The sequence below is a fragment of the Diadema setosum genome, chromosome 2 (genome assembly GCF_964275005.1).
Source record: "Diadema setosum chromosome 2, eeDiaSeto1, whole genome shotgun sequence".
Lineage (NCBI taxonomy): Eukaryota > Metazoa > Echinodermata > Echinoidea > Diadematoida > Diadematidae > Diadema > Diadema setosum.
Window position 1 is genome coordinate 4,763,589 of NC_092686.1, and position 23,974 is coordinate 4,787,562.

General features: G+C 38.2%; 1 protein-coding gene across 1 annotated transcript in view; it reads right to left on the reverse strand.

Annotated features, from left to right (window-relative positions):
* Positions 1 to 23,974, reverse strand: part of LOC140239172 (sarcospan-like) — a 131,132-nt gene that overhangs the window by 16,613 nt on the left and 90,545 nt on the right. Inside the window, exon 2 of the mRNA XM_072319057.1 lies at positions 3,227 to 3,313. Coding sequence (XP_072175158.1) covers positions 3,227 to 3,313 — 87 coding nt within the window. The remainder of the gene's footprint in view (positions 1 to 3,226; positions 3,314 to 23,974) is intronic.

Consider the following 23,974-nt stretch of genomic DNA (forward strand, 5'->3'; position numbering starts at 1 on the left):
TCAGAATACTGAGGATGAAAACTACCCTTCGAAGCCATATAGGTATTCGCCTGCCTTAAATACTATTTGTTTTTGCCTTTCACAAGGTCCCCACTTGTTGAAGCACTTTTTTTTTCTTCTTAAAGCACATTTTTCTTCCTTTTATATATATATATATTTTTTTGCTTACTTGTCCCGATCATTCCAAGAAGTCTAAAATCTGTGCAGCTTGTCAACAACCTAGCATGCTCAAAGCAAGTCAAGACTTGTTGAGAAGAACTCTTCATCATGTGATCAACCTTTCTTCTTTCTCATTCTCTCTCTCTCTTTTTCTCTCAAAGTTCCTCCTCAATTCTTATTCATTCGTGAGACTGAATCCTTCTTTTGATTACCACACCTTAATGCCTGTTACTCTATACATAATAGTGCTATTTCATTCCAAATGTGAAAAAAAAAAAAAAAAACCAACATAATGAAAAAAAAACAGCATTTGAAATAACAGGTCCTCCTACTCATAGAGCTGAGTCACATATCCGTTTCCTCAGGCATGCATTCATCAATACTGAATACAGGTGCCAAGATTCAACATTTTACTAATGTCAGTGAGACTCGGAATGGTTAATTTGTAGGTTAGAAGACATCCTACTCCCCATTACGGGGGCATCAAGCGCCCCCGGGGGAGTGGGGGGCAAAAAAAAAAAAGAAGAAGAAGAAACCTGCCAATTTTCTAAATGGCCACAACGGAGCAACGGTAAATGAAGTTGGCTGGCTTTGTGCCAACTATCACCATCCATGAGCGGTGCTCGCCATGTACGACTTCTGACTCCGATGGCGGACCGTCATTGGGGGGAAACCGAACACTCCCGGGGAACGAGATTTAATCACAGTGGAGACAATCTAGACTGTCACACTCTTGAGAGCGGGGCAAACATTTTTTTGAAGCACCCGGTTGCCTCCGTGTGCAAAGGCGGTCGTAGCGCACATTTTGGCCGACTGAATGTCTACTCTCACGTTAGTGCTAAACCATCAGCAAACAATGTGGAATACCGAAGGGGGGGGGGGAATTCTATCTTCACTGATCCATTTTGAGGAGGTAACTTTTGTCCTAAGTGTTTGGAAACGGGTGCATAGTTCCAAAGATCCAATGATCTCCCCATCTCCCATTCATGCCCCCAAAACATACACAGATACACGCCATCACCTAATCACGATGCAATGCCAATGGAATGTTCAAGTGTGTGCCTCACACTGGTAAAACTTTGGTAAAATTTGAAAGAAAGGATAAACTTGAATCTGCAGAAATCAACTGATTTCGAAGTAAGTATTAAAAAAACCATCTGAGCAAACAATTTGTTACCATAGTCATAATGAAAAAGAAAAAAAAAAGGATATTGGGCAAAAAATAAATTAAAAAAAAATCAACAAATGTGGCTTGTTCAGGGACATACTGATTTGAAAGGTAAAAACATAGTTCCATATGCCTGCAGAAACTGGCCTTATGTTTCTCAAACATGGACGCATATTATATGCATAAGAAATGTAGGAAATAACCCTGCGATAACACAATTTCAGCTGAGGAATGACAAAAATGTGGAATACATTTAGCCAAAAAGGTTATGCTAACAGTATTTCAATCACAGAGCATATCCAACTGTGGTTGCTAAATGTATGTGATTTTTAAAAATCAATTCCAAATTGGGCCACAGCAGTATCCGTCGATCTTCACTAGACAAATTTGAAGACTACAAAATTTGCAAAAGCTACTGAATTTGTGCCTTACATTTAAGAAACCCTGTACAAATTGTTTAAAATGTTTGCAAATGAATTACAAAGAAATCCACATTTTCATTCTACTTTGTCACGAGAATCATAGACAGCCATGAACACTACCAGTGCTACTTTACAGGGTACTAATATATTTGAGTTTTCTTGTGACTGTGTAAGAAATATAGCTCAGGACACTTTCTTGCATTTTGCAACTTTCCTTTCCACAGAATCTCATCAATAATATGTTACTGAGCAATAAATGACAAATTGAATGGATAATTTATCCTGTCTTCTAATTAAACATATCCCACGCTCACTCAGTTGCGATCTTCTGGTGCCGCTGCTGAGAAAGTCGTTGCTCTCTATGGGCACGGGGACTCCTCTCATGCAAAACTACTCGCGCGTTGGAGCAAATTCCACATGCTCAGTCAAAGTTAATTGATACTGATTACATAGAGCCGGTTGATACATCCCTTAAACGACCTCCTTCTGCAAAGGATTTAGCTACAGTGGAAGGGGGGGGGGGGGTACTGCCAGTTCTAGGGATCACAGAACGGTTTTTACATGACACTGGGCCTGTTTATCGCTGCATATTTATTGGCTAATAAATCTCGGTTCTGTGTCAATTACGCCTAATTTTCTGATCAATCACAGAAATTTGTCATAATTATGGGGAGCAGCGGAGCAGAAGCAGATATTAGGTCAGCACTCAGAAGAGGGCCCTACAGGGTGCCACACAACCAGAATTCTTTTCAGTCTCTGACTTGCAATACATCCTCATAACAAGCAGAAATCAAGCTTTTCAAATTTCTGGCTGGGACTAGAGTATTTGCCTGTTGTCAGATGAAATAAGTCTAGCAATTCCAGTGCAATTGCACTTGTCCCAAGCATTTTATCAGATCAAAATGAGAAAGGATATATATATATATACTCTAATATCAAGATTCACTGCTCTATCCCCTTGGTCCCACAAAAGGAATATTCACTTATTGCACTATTTGATTTCTTTTTCGGATTTGATTTGTGGAATCAATAGAAATGAAAATGAAAGACTGCTAACTGTCTGGAAAGCTTGGAAAAACAGGGATTTTCATGGGATATTTGGTAAGGCAATATTTGGATGATATTGACTGATGTCAAAGTGGTGAAATTACGTCTGAAAAGTAATAGATATGAGAAGAGTCTAGAAAAGAGTCCAGAATAGCAATGACAAATACTACCTTGATAATGAAAAACCATGCATTTTTCTTTCTCCAAAGGAATGAAGATAGAAATTAGGGCTTGAATAGAAATGTTTGTAACATTCCAACATGAGCTTGAACAAATGCCATAAAAGAGGAAGAGATAAGAATTTATTTTGAGAATATAGCACAGAATATCATTAAATGTAACATTCCAACGGCAGATGAAATGAAAACAATTACGGCATTTTTCAATTGAGTCTGAAATAGGAGAAAGCTGGAAACAAATGATTTCTTACCTTAACAGCAAATATTTTCACACTCCCCTGGTAAGCATCTGATCTTATGGCACTGAAGTATAAACCCAGGCCTCCGGCAAAAAATAACTGCAACGAAAAAAGGGCAAGAAAGAAAAAAAATGATAACATGAAACAAGAAAGTAAGCATCAAAATGTCCAAATACTCTGCTAGTTTAACCTAAAAAAACCCCACAAAAAACAGGAGACAGAAAGGACAGGGTACAAGTGTTCTTTTGAAATAAACAGATCAACATACATTGGAAGGAGAAAAGTATGTAAGAGGAGATAGATATGAGAGATAGATGAGAAAACAAAACAGAAAGATATATAGGCAGATAAGACACAAACAGACAAAAATTTATAATGTGAAAAGATAGATAGATATAGATAGATAGATAGAGAGAGAGAGAGAGAGAGAGAGAAACAGACGTCCAGACAGACAGAGTTGTATTACAGAATGACTCAATGCCCAGAATTCACGAAGGTGGTTTAATTGAAACCATGGTTTAAACCATGGAAAAAGACCATAGTTTTGTATGAGGCGCCAAGAGTCACATGGCCTATTTCATTACAAAATCAGTCATTTCTTCAACAAAATGACCATTTCATTAACAAAATGATCATTACGTCGATGTAATGTTAACATTTCTTAATGAAATGAACATTTCGTCGATTTCATCGACCAAATGACTGATTTCGTAATGAAATAGGCCATGCAACACTTGGTGCCCCATACAAAACTACGGTCTTTGTCCATGGTTTTAACCATGGTTTCAATTGTACCACCTTCATGAATTTGGGCCAATCAGAGAAGAGTTTGGAAAGAAAGAGAAGATTACAGGCAGGAAAGGAACTTCAGGAAAAAAAAAATGCCCTCTAAAACATATTACATTATATATTCTAGTAACAGGAAATACATTTAGTTTATGTTAATGAACAAGTAAAAGATAAGAACCTTCATTAGTGATACAAAAAGGGATACAAAATGATTGAGAAGACTAAATTGAACATTTCATGGAAATTACATTAATAGGGCAGAGCCATCAGAGCAACCTCCACCACTGGTTCTAAAATGAAAATCATGATGGCCACACACACAAACGAGCATTACAAACACACAGAGCAAAACTCTCATGACATTTCCACATATTAAAGGAACGGTATTGGTGATTGGGGGGGGGGGGTGGGGAGGGCAGAGAAGGCTTGAAGTTGCCACTCCACATCATCCAATTGTTTTCAAAACTCATCCTTCCACGGAGAAATCTACACCAAGGGCGCATCACACCACCGCAACTTCAACTGCCCTCCTGCGATGCCTGGGGATCGATTGTACACACATGACATGAACACCTAGGGCTATCTTGCAGAGATGGCGATGAGCAACCCTTAAGTTACCTGAAGTGGATGGACCAATCAAACCTGTTCTTCTCAGAGGAGGTGGGGGGGGGGGATGTGATCCCCCCCCCCCACACACACAGCTAGAGATTACTTTGTCTTGCAGAGCTTGGAGAAGGCATTTGGCATAACTGCTACAAAGACACCAATGCAGGCAGCCATTTGCCAACTTGCAGAATATGATGACATAAATGGTATCCCGGGGTACCAAACAGAAATCAGCCATTTTGTTGAATTATTTATTTTTTTAAAAAGGTTGTACCCTGGGTGCCAAAAAGAGGAAATTATTTTGGTGCTGGAGCTAGCGCGCGCTAGCTACTGCACAGCACTGCACTAAAGCACACGCTAGTGGTATCGCAGCTTCCATGCACGCATAGTATAACATGCAGCGGCTTGGGAATGACTATGTACACGCACAAACAGTGCATGCATTTTTCTCTGGCTGTCCTCGAGTGGACATGAGGTGGCGCTACACAACGCGGTTACCCGGGGTACTACGGTACCCCGGGGTAACGCGTGATGCATCATATATAGATTCGAATGGAGGAGAGAATTTCACATTTGTGGGGTCAACTGTTTGGAAGACAGGGTAAACAAATCATGAATATACTGAACACAAGCCCCTGTAATCAACAGAAAAAGAGAAGTATGAAGAAAAAAAAGAGGAGGGGGGGGACACAGAGAGAGAGACACACACACACATACACACATACACACACACACACACACACACACAGATAGGGGGAGATGGAGATTGGAGCTGGAGATATGCAGGAGTATGTGAGAAGCAACATGGAGAAGGATGGTGGTTTATCATTGCATGGAGGTCTACAGAATGTGTCATTCACCTCCTTCAGACATGACCCCCGCTCTCAGATTCTAGGTGTGCCGTTACCACTTCACTACCACTTGTGAAGTGGAAATGGAACTTTAATTGTCATGGTGAGTTGCAAAATTCATTTATCTTGACATCATGGTGTTGATTCTACTCTCATTTATCATAAGGATGATTATCATTTTTATCCATCGCACATCATTTCTAACAATGTCTGCACAGTGGCAGTAAATCCAATGACTGCACAAATAGTGAATAATGTTATCATTCTAATTGTTTTTCTTAGAAGTCATTGTCTATACATAGGGTATGTTCACACGGACACAAATCCCGCAATGCAATATCGGACTGCTGGGCACAGGTACAAACTTAGATTAACTTTTTTGAACACTGCTAGCAATAGAAGAAAGAGGTAGAGAAAACATTGATCCTATTCTCTTTGGATCAATCAATGGGTGCACTGCTTACCCACTGTGACAAAGAAGAGGTGTACCGCAGAGCATTCACAGCATCACGTAGCGCATCACACACATGAATGCAAAAATGTACCAGTGCAAGGAAGAGACCTTGAAGATGCTCTCAAGAGAATCTCGAGTCAGAACTTGAACCCCATCACTACTAGCATCAATCGCACAGAATACGATCTTAATGGCATTCCAGTGAATCGGTCTTGAGAGGGTTCAATTCTTCATTACTGTACCCCTCGACTCCCAAGCAATGATGGGAGCGAACACTTAACGTCAATCGTGCAGAACCTTTTTTTCTCTCAGCAAAAGCAATCAGCTCTAATTGTCTGTGGACTGCTACTCTCTTAAAAGCATGTAGCAAGAAATCCTGGCCCTGTTCACACAACATAATTTTTCCTTCTCTGGCACATCACTGGAAGAGATGTACATCGGAAATCGTCTAAGACGATGTTTTGCCACAGGAGTTATTTACTGCTTAAAAGTGGATATTTTTGTGTGAGTTATTTTTTGCACTTGGCCAGGTAAGATGAGTTTCATGTGCTTTAAATTCTGTGGAATCAAGACATGCACTGCTTTCTGGCTGTGCAAAATGCACAAAAATGTCAATACCACAAAAATTTGCACTTCTACAGTATATATAATTTATCATACATATATCAAGAAGTTGATTCATAAATTATCAACCTGACCTGGTCTTATTTTCCATGTTTTCCCTTTTTTGAGAATAATGTGATACATACTAGAATTGGATAGATACAGCTACAAATACAAGATGCAAAATATCAGCACCCATAAAACCACAGGAGGCTAACTTCAAAGATATTACCATGAAGAACATTCTCACCTGATAATTAACCTGTTGAGGACTAGCTAATTTCGCTATAACATGCATTTCCCATAGACACCTGCCCGAGTATGCTCAGGACTAGTCTTCAACAGGTTAAGCAGGCATGTGCATGAAAACCTGTGTAAGAGTCAAGGTGCAAAACAGTCATCTCAAGATTCTGAATAGGGATATGAAAACGACGACTGGCTTCTCCATAACACATGGAAGCAACGAACAATGACTTTTGCAATCATGGGTACATGCGTACCACTCTCAAAATATGACCTTTGAAGGTGGCATATGAGTAATCAAATCAATTTTCTCTTCATGACAGTGTCAACAAGAAACTGTAAAATGCACATATGCCACTGGGTTGAATAAATGCCAGAAAGAGGTAGTCAAAGCTGGCAGGGGAAGAATGTCTGTGAATACAGACTGCCTCAACGTTGTGCCAAGCACAGGCCACAAATTAATCTTTACCCTAGTGGACTATTATGTCATCATAATAAACTGCTACAGATGCAAGGGGTTCTTAATCACAGGCCCGCAGGGGGAGTTGGGGGGGGGGGAGGGGGGACATGGCATGCACAAGATACGCTGTCTGGCACAACCGTCACTCCTTCGGAAAAGGTTAATCAGTGGTAAGCGATAATGTGGCCAACGGGGAATAAATAAGCCGAGTTATTAAGCAGTCGCTGACATGTCGCGGAAGCCCTCCAGGGATTACGCATCGAGACGGCAATTGTTCTGCCGCGAGCAGAACTCGAAAAAAAAAAAACTGCAGAGCACTGCTACCAGGGATCTCTTCCAAGGTGTGTAGACATCCTCCCCCTCCCCCCCCCCCCCCCCATCCCCTGTCCTCCAGCATCCAGGCACACATCCAAGTGATGCAGTGACGTCCAACTGACAATGGAATTTAGTGGATGACGTGCTTCACGCGTTGGACGTAACCATGCCCATTTGGCTTTCATTCCTCTGCCACCTTGGCTGGCCTTGTCTGGCTGATGACCAGATAACTAGATCAACTTTCATCATAAAGCTGAGGAGAAGGAGGGGGTCATAAAGGTCATGCATCTTCCATTTTTTTTTTCCTCACGAAACTTACAAAAGATATTTCTTCAACATCCACTTCAACATCCAATCTAACAACTCTGCTTGGAATTCTGAACAATGTGACAGGAATTTCCATCTTTCTCTACCCAAGAAGTCATTATCACTTGGCAAGCTCACACAAGGTTGGTGTATGAACAAAACAAAAACAAAAAATAAAACTAAAACAAAAACAGGAAAATTCCATTACCTGCCTGTTTATAACAAGGAAACGTTTGTAACATGAACTTCTATTACCTGACCTTCGACCTAGATTTTGAATTCTGCCCTATAGACCATACACCACGATTGAAACATTTCTTTGCATATTGTGAAAGCACATCAAATTTCATCAAAATTCCTCACTTGACTGACAAGTTCTCTTATTGAAAAGACTACTGACTGGCACTAGATGGAGACTGCCTTAAAACAACCTAAATTCATTACATGATGCAGTGACATATGAGCATTACAAGAACACTAAGCTTTCAATGAACAGTAGGTCAACATCTACTGTAGATCACACAAGAAAAACAGCTCAAAAACACAGATCTTATAAGACAATTATTCATAATGGCTGAAAATATGTTAAGTAACAGGAGATCATGCAGATTGCAGATTCCTGATTTTTTTTTTTTTTTTTTATAGTTCCTAAGAGGTAAGTCGTATTGCAAAGTGTTCTTGCTAGAATGTTTCATCTTCATATGTTTGACATAGTTCCTGTAAGTGTTACATGCTGTATGTTATAGGTCTTCATGTGCATGTAGATATTAATCAAGTGGTAAATATATACTGGAACATAGCCCTGCAGAGAACATTTCATATAGTGGTAAGCAGTCCTCATAGTCTGAATTAATCAAAGCTACTGCAATAACAGTATTGGGACAAAAGAGTTTTTCTAGTTCCCATGCAAATGGTTGCTATGGAAACCATGACTATTGCAACTCGCAATAATTGCAAAACATCTTTGTGAAATGGGCCCCTGGAATGTCATTCTGACCACAGAAGAGACTATCTGGGGGCACGTAGGACTGCATGATATCAAACACAAAATGATGATAATGCTTCTTCAACAGTCACTACTCTCATCAATAATGATGATTTCTCATTGATGAGGATAATTGTCATAATTATTGTTGCATCTATGATTATCAGGTAAATAATGTTTAGTTCTGTCTTGTATTGAAAACTCAGTCGCAGTTGCCAAAGTCACACTCCATAGTTGCAGCAATAATTGAATAGATACATGTAGGTTACATCCGTATCTGGGCAATTACCCCCAGAGGGCAATTAACACCCCCCCCCCCCCCCCCAGCTAAATACTGGTTAGTGGTAAGATTAGAGAAAAGATTAGGGTTAGGGTTAGGATTAGGATTAGGGCCGGGGGAAGGGTCCGGGGTAATTGCCCAGAGGGTAATTGCCCTAGACAGACATCAGCTGACATCTTGTGTGACTAAAAATTAACAAGTTTTTCATTTAAGTGCATACTCAATGTTTCTAACCTCTGCACTGTAAGAAAATGGAAGAGACACACTATATTTGATTGACAAATTCTGAATTTCTGTATCTAAAAGATATGCACTGCAAGACAAATGAGCTTTCGGTGACCACAATAATGATTGATTCTAGGGAGGGATATTCACCTTTGTGGATTTGCCATAAAGTTTTTTTTTTTTTTTTTCTTTATCCTCCTTCGAGGGACTTTATTTCATTTCAAATATCTAAAAAGGTTCACAGAAGCGAACAAGATATACGAACATAGAACAATAAATTGTCAAATCATAATCATCACATGAATTTCGATTCCTCTGGAAATTATATACTTCAAATATATCCAAAATACTTCATAAGTGTGACATTACCTCAACATATTAATTTCCGCATCCACAGTTAATCAAATATCATTTATGTGATTCAACTTCTGCTCTAATTCATGAAGTTGCCTTTCGTGAAATCAAGTAAGTTTTTTTTAACTAAAAATTTTAAATTCATATTGAGCTCTGTTCTGAAGTTGGTCAATAATGCATATACATTCATTGCTTTTGCGGTATAATTGCTAAGTATATACAAACGAAAAATCGTATATTGGGCAAAAACTAATATCAAAATTTAACAACATCAAAGATTTATCTCTTACATCTATTCCTGTTAATATTATTCGTTCATTTACAGTGATATCAATATGAAAATAAGCGCATATAAAATTTGATATTTTTTCCCAATATAACTTCGTATCTGGGCAATGTAACAAGACATGCCAAATCGATTCAACTTCGTTGCATTTCTTACAAATCATATCAGACACAATTCTCCATTTCACTAAATTTTCTTTAAATGGTAAAATTCTATGTAATAACTTAAAACTATATTGCTTTATTTTATTATCAAATAATTTTCCAAACTTGAAATCAAACAACACTTTCCAATCAAATTCTGGAGGTATATATAATGTTTTTGTCCAAAAGTATATTACACTTAGCTCGGATTTCTTTTCATCCAGCAGTAACGAATAAAACTGTTTTGTCTTTAAAACTATCAATTCAATTATATCCCCAGTATTTATTTGGAACAATTCTTTATCAAACAAAATATCTCTGGTACATTGCCTTTTGCACAAAAAATCAAACCACACCTGTGGCAGTGCCTTTTTAATTCTTTCATATTGAAACAATATTAATAAGGAAGTCAAATTCATTGTCTCATATATTTGTTCATGATTTTTCAATGATTCATTTTCTATCAACTGTTTAACATAAATGATACCTTTTTCAACCCAGTATCTGTTAAATAAAACTTCATTCATATACTTGATGTTCGTATTATTCCAAATAATTTCATTTGATATATCAGTCACCTGCAATATATTTTTATAATGTGTTTTTGCCCATGTAGAAAGAAGATCAGAATAAAATACCGGTAATTTATATCTTTTACACAATAACATCATATCTGTTGCTGAACAATTATAATGTAAACATAAATAAACCCCTCCGATTTTATTTAACCAAAATTTACATATATATTTCCAGGATTTATCACTAGTATCTAATAATTTCGGCAACCAAGAAAGCCTAAGTGAATTCATTTTTGCATCTAAGTCGATCATTCCTAACCCACCTTGTAAAACACCATTCATTACAACAGTTCTTTTAACTTTATCTCTTTTAGAATTCCACAGAAATGAAAAATATATCTTATTCAACTGTTTTACATATTTCTGAGGAATTCTATAACAAAATGAAAGATAAATCAACTGAGATACAAGTAAAGATTTAATAATAACTACTTTCCCATAATACGTTAAATTTCTCATTCTCCACATTGTTATTATTCGCTGAATTTTTTCAATTTTTACTAACCAATTCAAACAATTCAATTCATTTTCTGTCTGACACAAAACAACACCAAGATATGTAACCGGCTCTTCTGTCCATTCTAAATTTTCTAAACAATTTACTTCATTAATATCAATATTCAATGGTAGTATTTTTGTTTTTTGAAAGTTTAACTTTAACCCCGCATATTCACCAAAAATTAATACCTCTTTCATTGCAATATTACCTGACTCTACCGAGTCAACAATTAATGTAGCATCGTCAGCTAACTGTGAAATACGTATATCATAAACATCATAAGACGGGTCATCATAAACTGGTATACTAATAACGTGTATATTAATATTAGAACGTATACGTGTTGCCATTACCTCAACTACTAAGACAAATAATAACGCTGATAGGGGGCAACCCTGTCTAATACCCCTTTTGATTTTGAATACATTTGTAACCCATCCATTATTAATAACCTTTGCCATTACATCCGTATATAAAACATCTATCCATTTAATAAATGATTCCTTAAAGTTAAACCTTCTTAAAGCTTGCAAAAGAAACTTATGACTCACACAATCGAACGCTTTTTGAAAATCCAAAAAAATAAGTATACCTTCTTTTTTGTATACATGACAATAATCAATAATATCTTGAATCAATCTCAAATTATCTACAGCTGAACGCCCTTTTATATAACCGGTCTGATCACATGAAACTATTTTATGAATCACTCTTTGTAATCGCTGAGACATAACTCGAGCAATTATCTTATAATCTGTATTTAATAATGATATCGGTCTCCAATTATCTAAAATTCGTTTATCTCCTTTTTTGTATATAAGTGTGAGGACTCCTTGTTTTTGACTTTCAGATAACTCCCCTTTAACATAAGCTTCATTTAAACTCTCAACCAATAAATCTTTTATATCCATCCAGAAACATTTATAAAATTCAATACCTAACCCATCACACCCAGGTGCCTTGTTATTTGACATAGACATAACGGCTTGATAGCATTCCTTTTCTGTAATCATTCCTTCACAACTATTTGCATCCAATTCATCTAACTCACTTAGCCTTGTGCCATAAAGTTTTAAAACAACGACAATAAGGAGTCACAAATTTATCCTCCTTGTAACTCTGACATCTGTCGGCTTGACACAAGTGAGCAGGCTTGCTGTTTTTTGTGGAAAGCTCATCAAATCTCTAGTTACCTCAGTCCTCCAAATCCCGGCATTTTTTTTCCAGGCCCTCATCGCCCGCGATCAGATAAAGCATCAGAAAACACATCCATGTTTGGAAATCAAACCCCAGATCTCCGATCCCTCCTCGGATGCGAGTGGAAAAGCAGGGCGGTGACGGCGAACATCTGCATGGCCCTCGCGCTCCTCCGACGCCCTGTTAAAAATCTCGCCCGGCCCCAGTGCATCACCTCGGCAAAATCCCCGCACCCTCAGAAGGGGATCATTTGATGCAACAACTCTCGCCAGCCGGATTGAGTTCTCTGTCTGCGTAAATCAACACCTATGGAGGAGTGTGTTTTTGTGGGTTACAATCGCAGGTGATGGCAAAGGAGGCAAAAAGGAGGGAATGGGGGGAGAGGGGGAGGGGGGCTTGTTTGAAGCAAAACTGGAGCATCTATGGCACGGAATCTTGCCACTAGATAAACACAGAAAAGTCCTCTTTGGCTTTTTAAACAAGGATGGTTTACAGGAATTGCAATCAAGACCAGTCTTGACTGATGCGATGAACTCACTCAAATTTTGATGATCTCACTCAAAATTTGATGATTTTACAGTTAATGCAGGTTTGATGTATTCCACAGTGTATTTTACTATCTCATTTGATCAACACTAGAATCACTTCTGTGAACAATGTTCTGCACGCCATCTGAGAGATACTTAATCTCAAATCTTTTGAATTTCACCAACAGGTAATTGAAGTATTATTTGCACCTTGTCCTGTAATTCCTCCAAATGTCTTGCTCTTCCATGAGAGTGCAGATTGTGTATTTGAAACTTGTTCAGTAGAAATTTCAACAAGAGATTTGAGAAATATCACCTGAACTCTGTAATTTCCATGCATGTTTATAAAGCACTGTTCATCAAATCAAACAAAAATATACCTCGCTTTGCTGAATGGAAAAACATTTTTTTTTTTTGTACTCATTACTTATTTTTAAAGAGATTCATCTCCTATTACTGTATTTTTCACTTTTTAGTGTATATTTTGAGGTTGTGGTTGTTGTTGATTTTTTATTGGACTTTCTTGCTTTTTCACACCTTGTGAATTTCTGCACAGAAGTATGATAAACACGACAAATTTGAGCGAATAGTCTTTCCAAGTTGGTGCTTCTCTCAAAGTTTTCCGATCCAAAGAAGAGACAGTCAGACGGCAATTAAGTGTGCCCACTTAGCACATTCGTGACTGGCAGTGGAAACATTGGGTGTTATGTTGACCATGGCTGGATACACTCCATGCTTCATTGGTCAGAACCAACAGCTGCAAGACCGTAGAGTACTATAAAACACAAGGCCTGTCATTAAGCCCGCATAAATGCTGGTAATTGACCATAGGAACGAATGGCCAACCATGCAAACGCAACCATCTTGTGTGAAATTGGAAAGACTATTTGAAATGACGCCAGTTTAATCACAAGCATGTGTTATGTTCACTATGCAATGGTGCTACAAGGGTGGGGTGAGTTGGAGGGGTATGGAGATTCACACTACAGTGAGGGGGTTTCAGACTTACCACAGACCTAGTTTGGCCATCACATTTCTGAAATGAGTCTCGAGTTTCATACAAAGTATTCAGACACTGATATCATTGTTCACCAACTGCTGACTGCAAAACACATTCCAAACCACAGGCATCACTAATGTATGGCAGTAAATCTACACGCAAATATCTTTCCCTAATATTTTGTATACATTTCTTCTTTTTTTCAGCTGGATAAGAGGAATTTTGCATGTTTTCAATTTTGCGGATAGTCATGACGATCAAGCAAGCACTTTAAACAGTTTACGGCTGCTACGGTGGTTAAGGGCTTTTATCAGCACATAATACACAGTAAAAGGTAACTAGTTTAATACGACAGCTAAATCGCTAATGCCTATAGGTATAGTGAACATGGAGAAAACTATACAAGACATACCAGTTATACCCCTACAACATACCTGCATGGAGGTCAAAGATATGTATTATTACAAAAAACAATACAAAAAAATTATGTGCTTGTATTTTTGCTCTAGCTAGTTTCATGTTGTGCAAAATGCACCAAAATTTCCACAAACCAAAAATTGTCCAATTTTACATCACACTCACATGAAAGTAAATGAAGGAGTGCATATAGATTATACACAATACTTACATGCACACACTATGGACGGAGTGACAGTAAGGTCAAGCTAACCTATACCTCCACATTTACGTTTTAGGGGCCAAACTGTTCTTCAGTCTCTGGATCACACCAAGAATCACGTACAACTCAAGTAGGAAAAAAAAAATCTACCTGACCTCAACTGGTGAATGTAGGTGAAGGTGCCCGTTTGGGAGAAATATGATCGAAGTTTGCTTTCAAACAAATGAATCAAACTTTGTTAGCATGAATTGTGTTTCTAAAACAGTAAAGAAACAAGTTCTTTTGTAAGTCTAAAATTCCTTGTGTCCTACTTTCCACCTTAATCCCTTTGAAAAGCTCCCCTGACAGGTAGATTAAATTCCCCTGCCCTCCCTCCTTGCCATCTCTCGTAGTAAGTCAATTATTTACCTCTTCTTCTTCATTTCTACTTTTTCAATTCCGAGCAACTCCTAACAATTGCACGAAAACAGCAGGGAAGATGTTCCTGTCGTCGGAGGCAAATTGGCTGCTAACCACATTGGGGGAAATGCTACGCCCTTGTTAGATGGGACGTCAAGAAGTCTCTCCTGTGTATACGGGAGTTAACTGCCTTCCTGTCTCAACTTGTTTTATTCGAGACTTCATTGGATTAAGCCTTCTCCAGTGGACTATGATGGCCTCCAATAATCAAACACAGAATGAGTTCTTTGTTTCCTTCTACTTTCATAAACCCTGGTTGCAAAAAACTGCCCAGTGTAAAAGTTGGAGAGAAAACACACCTACGTTGCATAGAGACCTGATTTTAAACTACTCGCATAATGTATCCCTTTAAATCAAGTGCAGCTCCACGTTATCTTTAGTGAAAACTTCCATGAGCATCATGCTGGCAAAAAAAAAAAAAAAATGGATTTGATGTTAAAAGTGGCCTAGACTAAAGTTCTCATTCAATTCTGTACTTACCATGAAAAGCAGTGATAAATAAAATATGTAAGAAACCATGGTAACACTCATGTAACAGCTTTATACCTAGAGGTTACTGCCTCTAAAGAAACTGCGTTAATGTTGACTGCAGTTACCATGGAATACTTTTTTTTTCCCAGAGGTACCCTAACACAGAAAGGGCTCTGATGTCACTACTCTTCTCACTTATAATTGGCTTAAAGGAACATGCAAATTGGCAAGTTTTGAGGTATTGCATGCAGAGTTCAGAGATGATACAATTGTATGTCTGAAGGGTAGATTTAATTCCACAAAGTTACACAAACTTGTTTGTAACCCTATAATCAAAACATTTTTGTGTTTATCAACTGCCCAAAACTCCCAAAAAAGTCGTTAGAAACCTTAATTCTGTGCCAGGAGTGAGTTGCTAGATGCACCCAGAGATAAATCACATCTTGTTCACTTTGGCAGCTTAGCACATCATCTACCAGAGCCCTGCGGGTGGTGAGCAAAGCCTATGGGGCTTTCAGAACCTCATACAGGGCAGGTTAAAATACCAGCCTCAAGCAACATTCAGATCATTTGGAGGTTTAGTCTTAAAAAGGGTGTGTACAGTTCTGGTTGAGGTGAGGATTTAGCTTTTAACGTTTTAGGAGATATTCAGAAAACACTCTATAAGATGTCAAAGAGCATGCAATTCTAAGGGGTATCGAAAGTTTATTTGATGAAAATTGGTTTTGAAATGGCTGAGATATCAAAAAACAAGGTGAAACAGAGAGATCCTTTATTATTATCACTTTTTTGGATATCTCAGCCATTTGAAAACCAATTTTCATCAAACAAGCGTTGGATCCTTCTTAAAATTACATGCTCTTTCATATTTCATAAGAGGTTTCTCATTATCTCACTTAGGATTGTTCAAAACATGAATCCCCACCTCAACCAGTACTGTACAGTCCCTTTAACCTATCACATGTGGGGAATACAAGAACTGTTCCCAGGCAGCCAAACACCTTGAGAATCAAAGATGGATTGACTTAGTCAACATGGTGGATTGAATAAAGGATGCCGCCCTCTTTCAGATGAAAAGTGCCTTATACATCATACTTCCACTCTCCTTATTTTTATACCCCTCCTATTAAATATCCCTCCTCCTCCTGCATCACCGACACTTATTTGCTTTTTCTCTTATTGTTTTTTCACACTTCTAGCATCGAGGGTATGACTACAAACCCGCTGGGATGCAAGACAGGAGGGAGCAAATCAAACAAGAGATGCCGCCACACCGCATATCACCTGGGCCAATATCTCCCCGGCGAGACACCTAGATCCGTCACCACCGCACGGTGTCGGGTTGCGTCACAGGCTATTGCACTGCGTTGCACATCGGTCCTCGCGTGTGAACATCTGGCACCGCCACAAAGGGGCCCAGACTCTTGGCATTTGCATTGCCCCCTTGGAGAATGAGTGGAATTCCCAATATTGTCATTGCGCTGCCGACCGTGTGATTACCTTAATGTGATGAAAACCCCAACCTGTGTCCATCCAACCAATTTTCCTTTTTTTTTTTTTGACGACACACTTTTTTCTTCCACCAGATTTGTGCTGATATCACATATCTGTAACAACATGATCTTAGAAATATTGTTTAGTTCTAAAGGAAACTCAAGCCTAAATATAAATGTGGATTGAGTGAAAGCAGCAATATCAGTAGAACACATCAGTAAAAGTTTTTTTTTTGCATTTAGTGTCTTCATTGCTGGATAAGGATACTACTACTGACACCTCATGACAGATTTTGGACTACAATATATAATGAAAATATATGGAGAGTTCCACAAAACTTCATCTTTCATGACAAGTACACATTCCATCAATTTGTTACTGACATACGTTCAGGGTAATATCATTTCCCCTGTTTTCTGAAAGAGGAAGAGGTAAATTAACTGAAATTTCACTATGCTCTAAAAGTGAAATTATGTTGACTTTTCTTTATATCAGCTTTAACCTGTTGGCCAAAGTGACAGCACAGAAACTTTAAAAGTTCATAACTTTTGAATCGATTACGCAATTTTCTTCAAAGTTTCATTGATGTATTCTACAAATATTGCTGCTTTCAGTCCATTCACAATTATTAGGTTTTGGTTTCCTTTAAGCACTTACAGTAAAGAATGATCAAATATAAGGTCATCTAAGCTGCTGCAGAAATGACAAGTGGTAAATGGCATTGTAGTACTCTGAGTGCTGAAAAGGCATAATTTGATAAAAAAACAATATTACTACTTTTCCTGCAATAAATGTGTGTAGTGATATAATTTTGGGAAAACAGCATTTTCTATGAAACCTGCAGTATTTCACAAGAGAAGAAAGTACATGCTGCACCTGGCACCTTTGCATACAAATGCACCAGTATTGTATTACAGATTCCATAGTTCCATTCATTATTCACTATATCATAAAACGAAGCAATGTTTTTGTGATTCTAGTTTGCTACTTTGTTGCTGTTGTTCCTATTAATTTCTCTATCTAAACTGCATGTTTACCAGAAGGCAGAAAAAGAAAACTGTTATTCTTAAATGTGCTCAAAACCATGCCCAACTTGTCCTCAAGACTCTTGAGATATTTGCTTATCACTGACCAAAAGCTAACAGATTTATGCTTTCAGTATAAACAAAGCTCACATCACACGCTCACTATCTATCATATTTTGTTTATGCACAGTTTGGTAGAGCAGAGTAGGTTTTTGCCATGGGATCTTGCCACGCAGTATTCCCATCTAATTTCTATTCCATGACAGTATCATATGGATTCTTTACTTTTTTGTGGAAGAGGTAAAGGGGAGGGGGGTCTTAGGGGATGAGAAGGGAGGGATATATCTTTACACTGTGTCTTTTCATCATAAGTAAAAACCCAAGTTTAGTCTTTGATGCCAAAATTTCCTACAAAAAACACGCCCACAAAATGTCTGCCATCCGTCAATCCCATCCCATGTATGTACAGTGCATCTATCTACATGTATAATATGCGGAATCCATTTTGTTTTTGTTTTTCATGGACCTTGAAGGATATATATATTTTTATCTAAGGTATCACAGTGTCAGACCTTGTTTCTTCTGAGAATCAATCTCCAGCTCAGACTTGTCCTTCACCTCCACCATCAGACAGCCGTATGCCTGTGACTCTAAAACTGCATCACGTAGGCGTCTCGGCAGAATATCCATTTTCTGCAGACGATCTGTAATTCAGCGATCTCAGGACACGGAGGTTGTCAGTCACGTTTATGCCCACTAGAGACAACTAATAGCCCACTGTAACATAACATATATGCACACAGAGACGCACACATACATACAGACATGGATGCTCAAAGAAAACTAAACATAGACTCAGACAGAAAGACAGACACACACACACACACACACACACACACATACACACACTGACGCTTAGACTGAAACAGTCTGACAGACTCTCTCTCTCTCTCACACACATACACAGACACACTAATGCTGAAACAGATCAGAGTCAGACAGACAAACACACTGACTGACACACACACACACACACATACATACATAGATGCTAAGACAGGAACAAACACAGATTCAGACAGAAAGACCGACAGACAAGCACACACATACATACAGAGTAGCTGAATGTGCATGGTGTGCACGCATGTGACTGTAAATCCAATCATGCCGAGCATCACATAACGCACCCACAACGGGAGCCCTCGGAAGATTGATCCATACGGGCCCTTCATATTAAATGTCCCAGCCCATAAATTTCAATCTTTGAGATTGACAGGGCTGATTTTTTGTTTTCATTATTTTCCTGCTTTTTTCCTCTCTTCTCCGAGGGATAAACAAATATCACGGCATTAAACTTGACACCCTTCTTGCTCCTGTCTTCCGCCCCTACCACCATGGCAGCCATTTGTCCAGGACAGCACCAGGTTTGTTTTTCACATTCGAAATTAAGGGCAGGTCTGAATTCCTGGAACTTGAAATAAAGTTTGTTTACAAATCGTATGTCCCTTTGGCAAACATCATAAGATTTTGCATGGGTGAAGAATAATGTCTAAAAACAGCATGTGTGAAATATTATGGTAATTCAGTGAAGGGTTTAGAATATACAAGAAACGAAAAACTAGGCCCATATCGCTCCATAAAATGCTCCTCTTTCATACCAATTATAAACATTAGATTTCCCTTTTGGGGAGGGCTAGGGACCTTGGTTCCAAATAGATTAACTGGAAATTTTCATTAATGTTTCCCCATCATTCATAAAGAAGTTTCTAATCTTATTATTCTGAGAAAATGTCTGAATTACTTACTTCTACAATATGCCAGCTTATGAAAGGGATCTACTCTTTAGGGTTGCAACAGGGAAGCAAGCTTCAAGGCTTTGGGTTATAGTAATCATATTTCTTTGGTTTCGTGTTGCATAGTTTCATCATTATTGTCTTACATTTCATTTTGTCTTACATTTCATTATGTAAGCAATTTAAAAGAGTCTTCCACTAGAGCTCTGTGTAGAGCTCAATTCCATTGTAAGATGTTCAGAAGCTTATTTATTGCTAAATCTACGGCTTATATTGAATTGGCAACACATCAACAAGATTTCAGCTCCTATTGTTTTTGAGAATTTCTTTTCGACTGATTCAGTCAGTTCCATCTAATCTGTCTCCATTATGGCATACTCAGTTCATAGTTGCCAACTTAAAGGGGACAAAATTGATAAGGATTTTTGGCTTTATTCTTCAAGGACTCCATGTTTTCAGTGTGGTTGCATAAGGCACAAATGAAAGTTATGCTTGACAAGGATTGTGATAAATGTAAAGTTTCTTGGCTGTAGTCTGCAAGGTATTTGAGGCAAACATATATTAACCCCTTTCTTCTCATGATATCCTCTCTTGGTTTTTGAGTGATGGAGCTAGATTGCAAGATGATCACAATTCTGCTCCAATGAAAGTGGCTTCATCTCCAAGTTTATGACATTAATGCACATATGAAAACAAATACATCTATATCTTTACAAAGAGTTACATACATTGCATGTACAGATATTTAAAGATACTTTGTAAACAGTTAAAAGAAAGAAAATATAAAGACAACATCAGAGTCAGAAAGAAGAATCTAGTTTAGATTGATACAGTTTTAGTTTGTGAAGAAATCCTGTTAGAACTCCCTCCCCCCTCCCATTCTCTCTTTAATGACCTGATGCCGAACACTTTAAGATTCCACTGTCACAGAGGGGGACATTTCCCCTAGCCTCACCTTAATCTAAATCAGGGACAGAAATAACGTGATGCACTCATGTAAGTAATTTTAATCAGGCTATGCCCTCGTTCCCCAGCACAGTCCATGAGCGTCTTTCTTGCGTCCAATTCTGCGCTGCCCCTTTATTTCGGGTGGCGCTAATGCACCAGCTAATAATGACCCCTCGCGCTTCCTCGCCGGCAAACGTCAACAGTTGCGCATGTAATCAGGACTGATCAAAAGATTATTTCACGTTGATGAAATCCAAAGCTAATTGCGCACCTCCGCTGCTCCAGTAGACCAAATGAGTGCCCGTGTTTATTTTTTTTGTGGTGGCAGTACGTCGCCGAATTAGGCCGCCACATTCCAGTTGGTTTCAATTAAAGAGATTGGATCATTCGCTGGCCATGATACTCTTCTTTCTTTGAGAGGAAACAAGAATAAAACACAGCTCACACATCATCACTCTGCAATAGAAAGATATTGGGACGGGGGGAGAAAAAAATCAAACCCAATTCTTCCACTGTATTGAGTATTAGCTGGGTTACTTGCATGGAAATCACACTGGAATGAAAACATGCAAGTTTGATGCAACTGTGATGACCCACTTTGGAAACCAGGTAGATTGGCAGTTACGCTGAAATTAATAACAAAACGACGTTTTTGGTAGAGTGATTGCTGACTTCTAATTGATTATAAACATGGCTCTTCAGGTTTGATGACTTGGCGCAGTCAACTTAGTGGTTTCCTTTAGTAGCTAATTTAGAATACGGCAGTGACCTAAATGTACTAAGCTCAGAGCTGTTTCTACACGCAGTGAATGGGGAGTTGCTGGGAAGCTGGGGAGAAAAAAAAAGAAAGTAGAAAATGCCAAGCAAAGATAAAGTATAGTTTGGCATTGTGAAAATATAGAAAAAAAATCAAAGAAGCTCTTTAAAGCTCAGGATGAAACAAACACAAATCTGTAATTTCATTTTGTTGTCTTTTTTTTTTGGGGGGGGGGGGGGAGAGAGGGTGTGTGTGGTTTTGTTGCCAAGCTCTCAACTTGTTTGCTGTGTTGGTGCAGTAAGTAAAAGTTATCAGATACTCAACTGTTTGGAGGTTGGTTTTTTTTTTGTTTTTGTTTTTTTTAAACATTTACAGCTCAGCAGTGGTATCCATACAATCAGCCTAGAATAAAGATTGTGAAGGAACAAGTTAAAAAAAAAGTACAGTAAAAACATGACACTGATCCCTGAAATTTCTTGTTTACATCTAGCAATTCGTCTCTACACAAGATATATTCATTAATTAATGTGACACATATGCTTCTAAGGTTCAGATCAAGAAAAATAGCATCGGGTATTCATTTAACAATAAAAAAGATAATCATTTCAAAAACTGTTCAGAGGAAGACAGAGCACCACAAACATGTGCACCAAAACTGACAAGGAGGCATTCAGTGGGCAAACGTGTAAATGCACTCAGTTTGAGAGAGTCTTTCCGAGTATACAAATGCACAAAAAGCCAGATGCTATGCCATTTGAGGCTTAAAAACTTTACAGTGAGTGAGGTCAGCACCTCCCCTACGATTCTCTCTGTGTTTTATGCAACCAGTAGACTCCCATGGATCTCTCAGACTGTTAAAAAAAATGCTTCCAAAAGGTGATGTAACTTTCAGAATGCATGTTGGCATGTTCAAAGCTTCTAGCTTGGTGCGGCCATAGAGTAGCCGTCCACGGCCGATACAGACTTCCATTATCTGACCAAGAAGCAAAAAGTGCATGACACTACTTTGCCCAGTTAAGTGACCATCAACCAAAGAAAGACTTAAAAAAAGAAAAGGAAAAAAAGTAAATGGCCGTGTTATGAAACTCCAAAGCACTGGTCTAACGACGCATGAAGAGTAAAGTTCAGTTTTGCGCAACCAAATTGCGGGATAATTGTCCCTAATTCAATCTGGGTTATTTTCAGGTGGATGCATGCCCATTTAACTAATCAGCGCAATTTCGGGCCGACTGACTCCCGTCGACACTGATGAGAGTAGAGTGTTCTGACATTTGATACGGATCGCAAATGGAAATAAAGTCTGTCGCCTTCAGGCAGAGCTACACACGTTTCAATTCTTTCTAAGACACTCAGATCCAAATGGTGTTTGAATTGAGAATGCCGTCGAAAAAGGAAAACCCCCAAATGGATAAACTTCAAGCTTGAATTCAAACCACCCCCCATGAGAATTAAGGACAAGGATGCATTTGGCACTGTCGCTAACTCTCCACACAATGCGTATCTGCGTACATTTTTCCATCACTTTGTAGAAATTTCTGCAGACAAGCAGAAAATGTACATGATTAGAATTTGTTGTGGCAGATGACATCACCAAAATAATGACAAATAAACTAATAACAACATAACTTTTCACTGTTGTCCAACTGATTTCAAAGGATTGTGTTAACAAACGATTTATGGATATCAGTAAATGAGGGAAAATATAATCCAGACATTTTCTAGTCAATCACACAGAAAGAAAATATTAATGAGTATTCAACAAAATTTAGATTCTACTGAAAGGTACACATTCCTTTGAGTTAATACTGATATCTATGTTAAAGGTTATGATATTCCCCCTGCCCTCTTAAAAAGATAAGTCAGGTGCTCTTAAATTATGCTAGACATATAGAATAACTTGAATTTTCTTTGTTTTCTTTATATCATTGCTCTAGTGTGACATCATGTATTGCTTTAGTCTTCTCATCCAGTAATTATGGTACATGGATTTAACCAAGACTATAACAATTCCTAACTGTGACTGGATTTTGTTTGATTTTCCTCAAACTACACTTATGTAATGCTCTTAACATCTTTTCAATCACTGAATCCACCCTAGGCTGGTTCTTACAACTTTAAAATTAAGCTTCCTCCCGGGTAGATTCCATTTCATTTCTCATGTTTTTGATTGCTTTGTTAGCGCATGGTATTGATACATTGCATTTACAGAATTACGCTTACATACTTCTTTTTCCTTTAGAACGACACATTATAAACATATGCATGGTATTGTTATTCAGGTTTCTGACAAAAAAAAAAAAAATGTTAGGAACAATAATTTGAAGTTCAACTTGAAGTTGAACCCTACAGTTAGCTCCTCATTGATGATGGGGAATCTGACTCTAATTTCTTTCATATTTAAACCCTTCCTGTGCCAGGGGCTTTGAACAGTGTATACAATGCTGTGGGCTTTATTGCACTCAAAGCATACAAAGAGTTAACTCAGACTGTGGC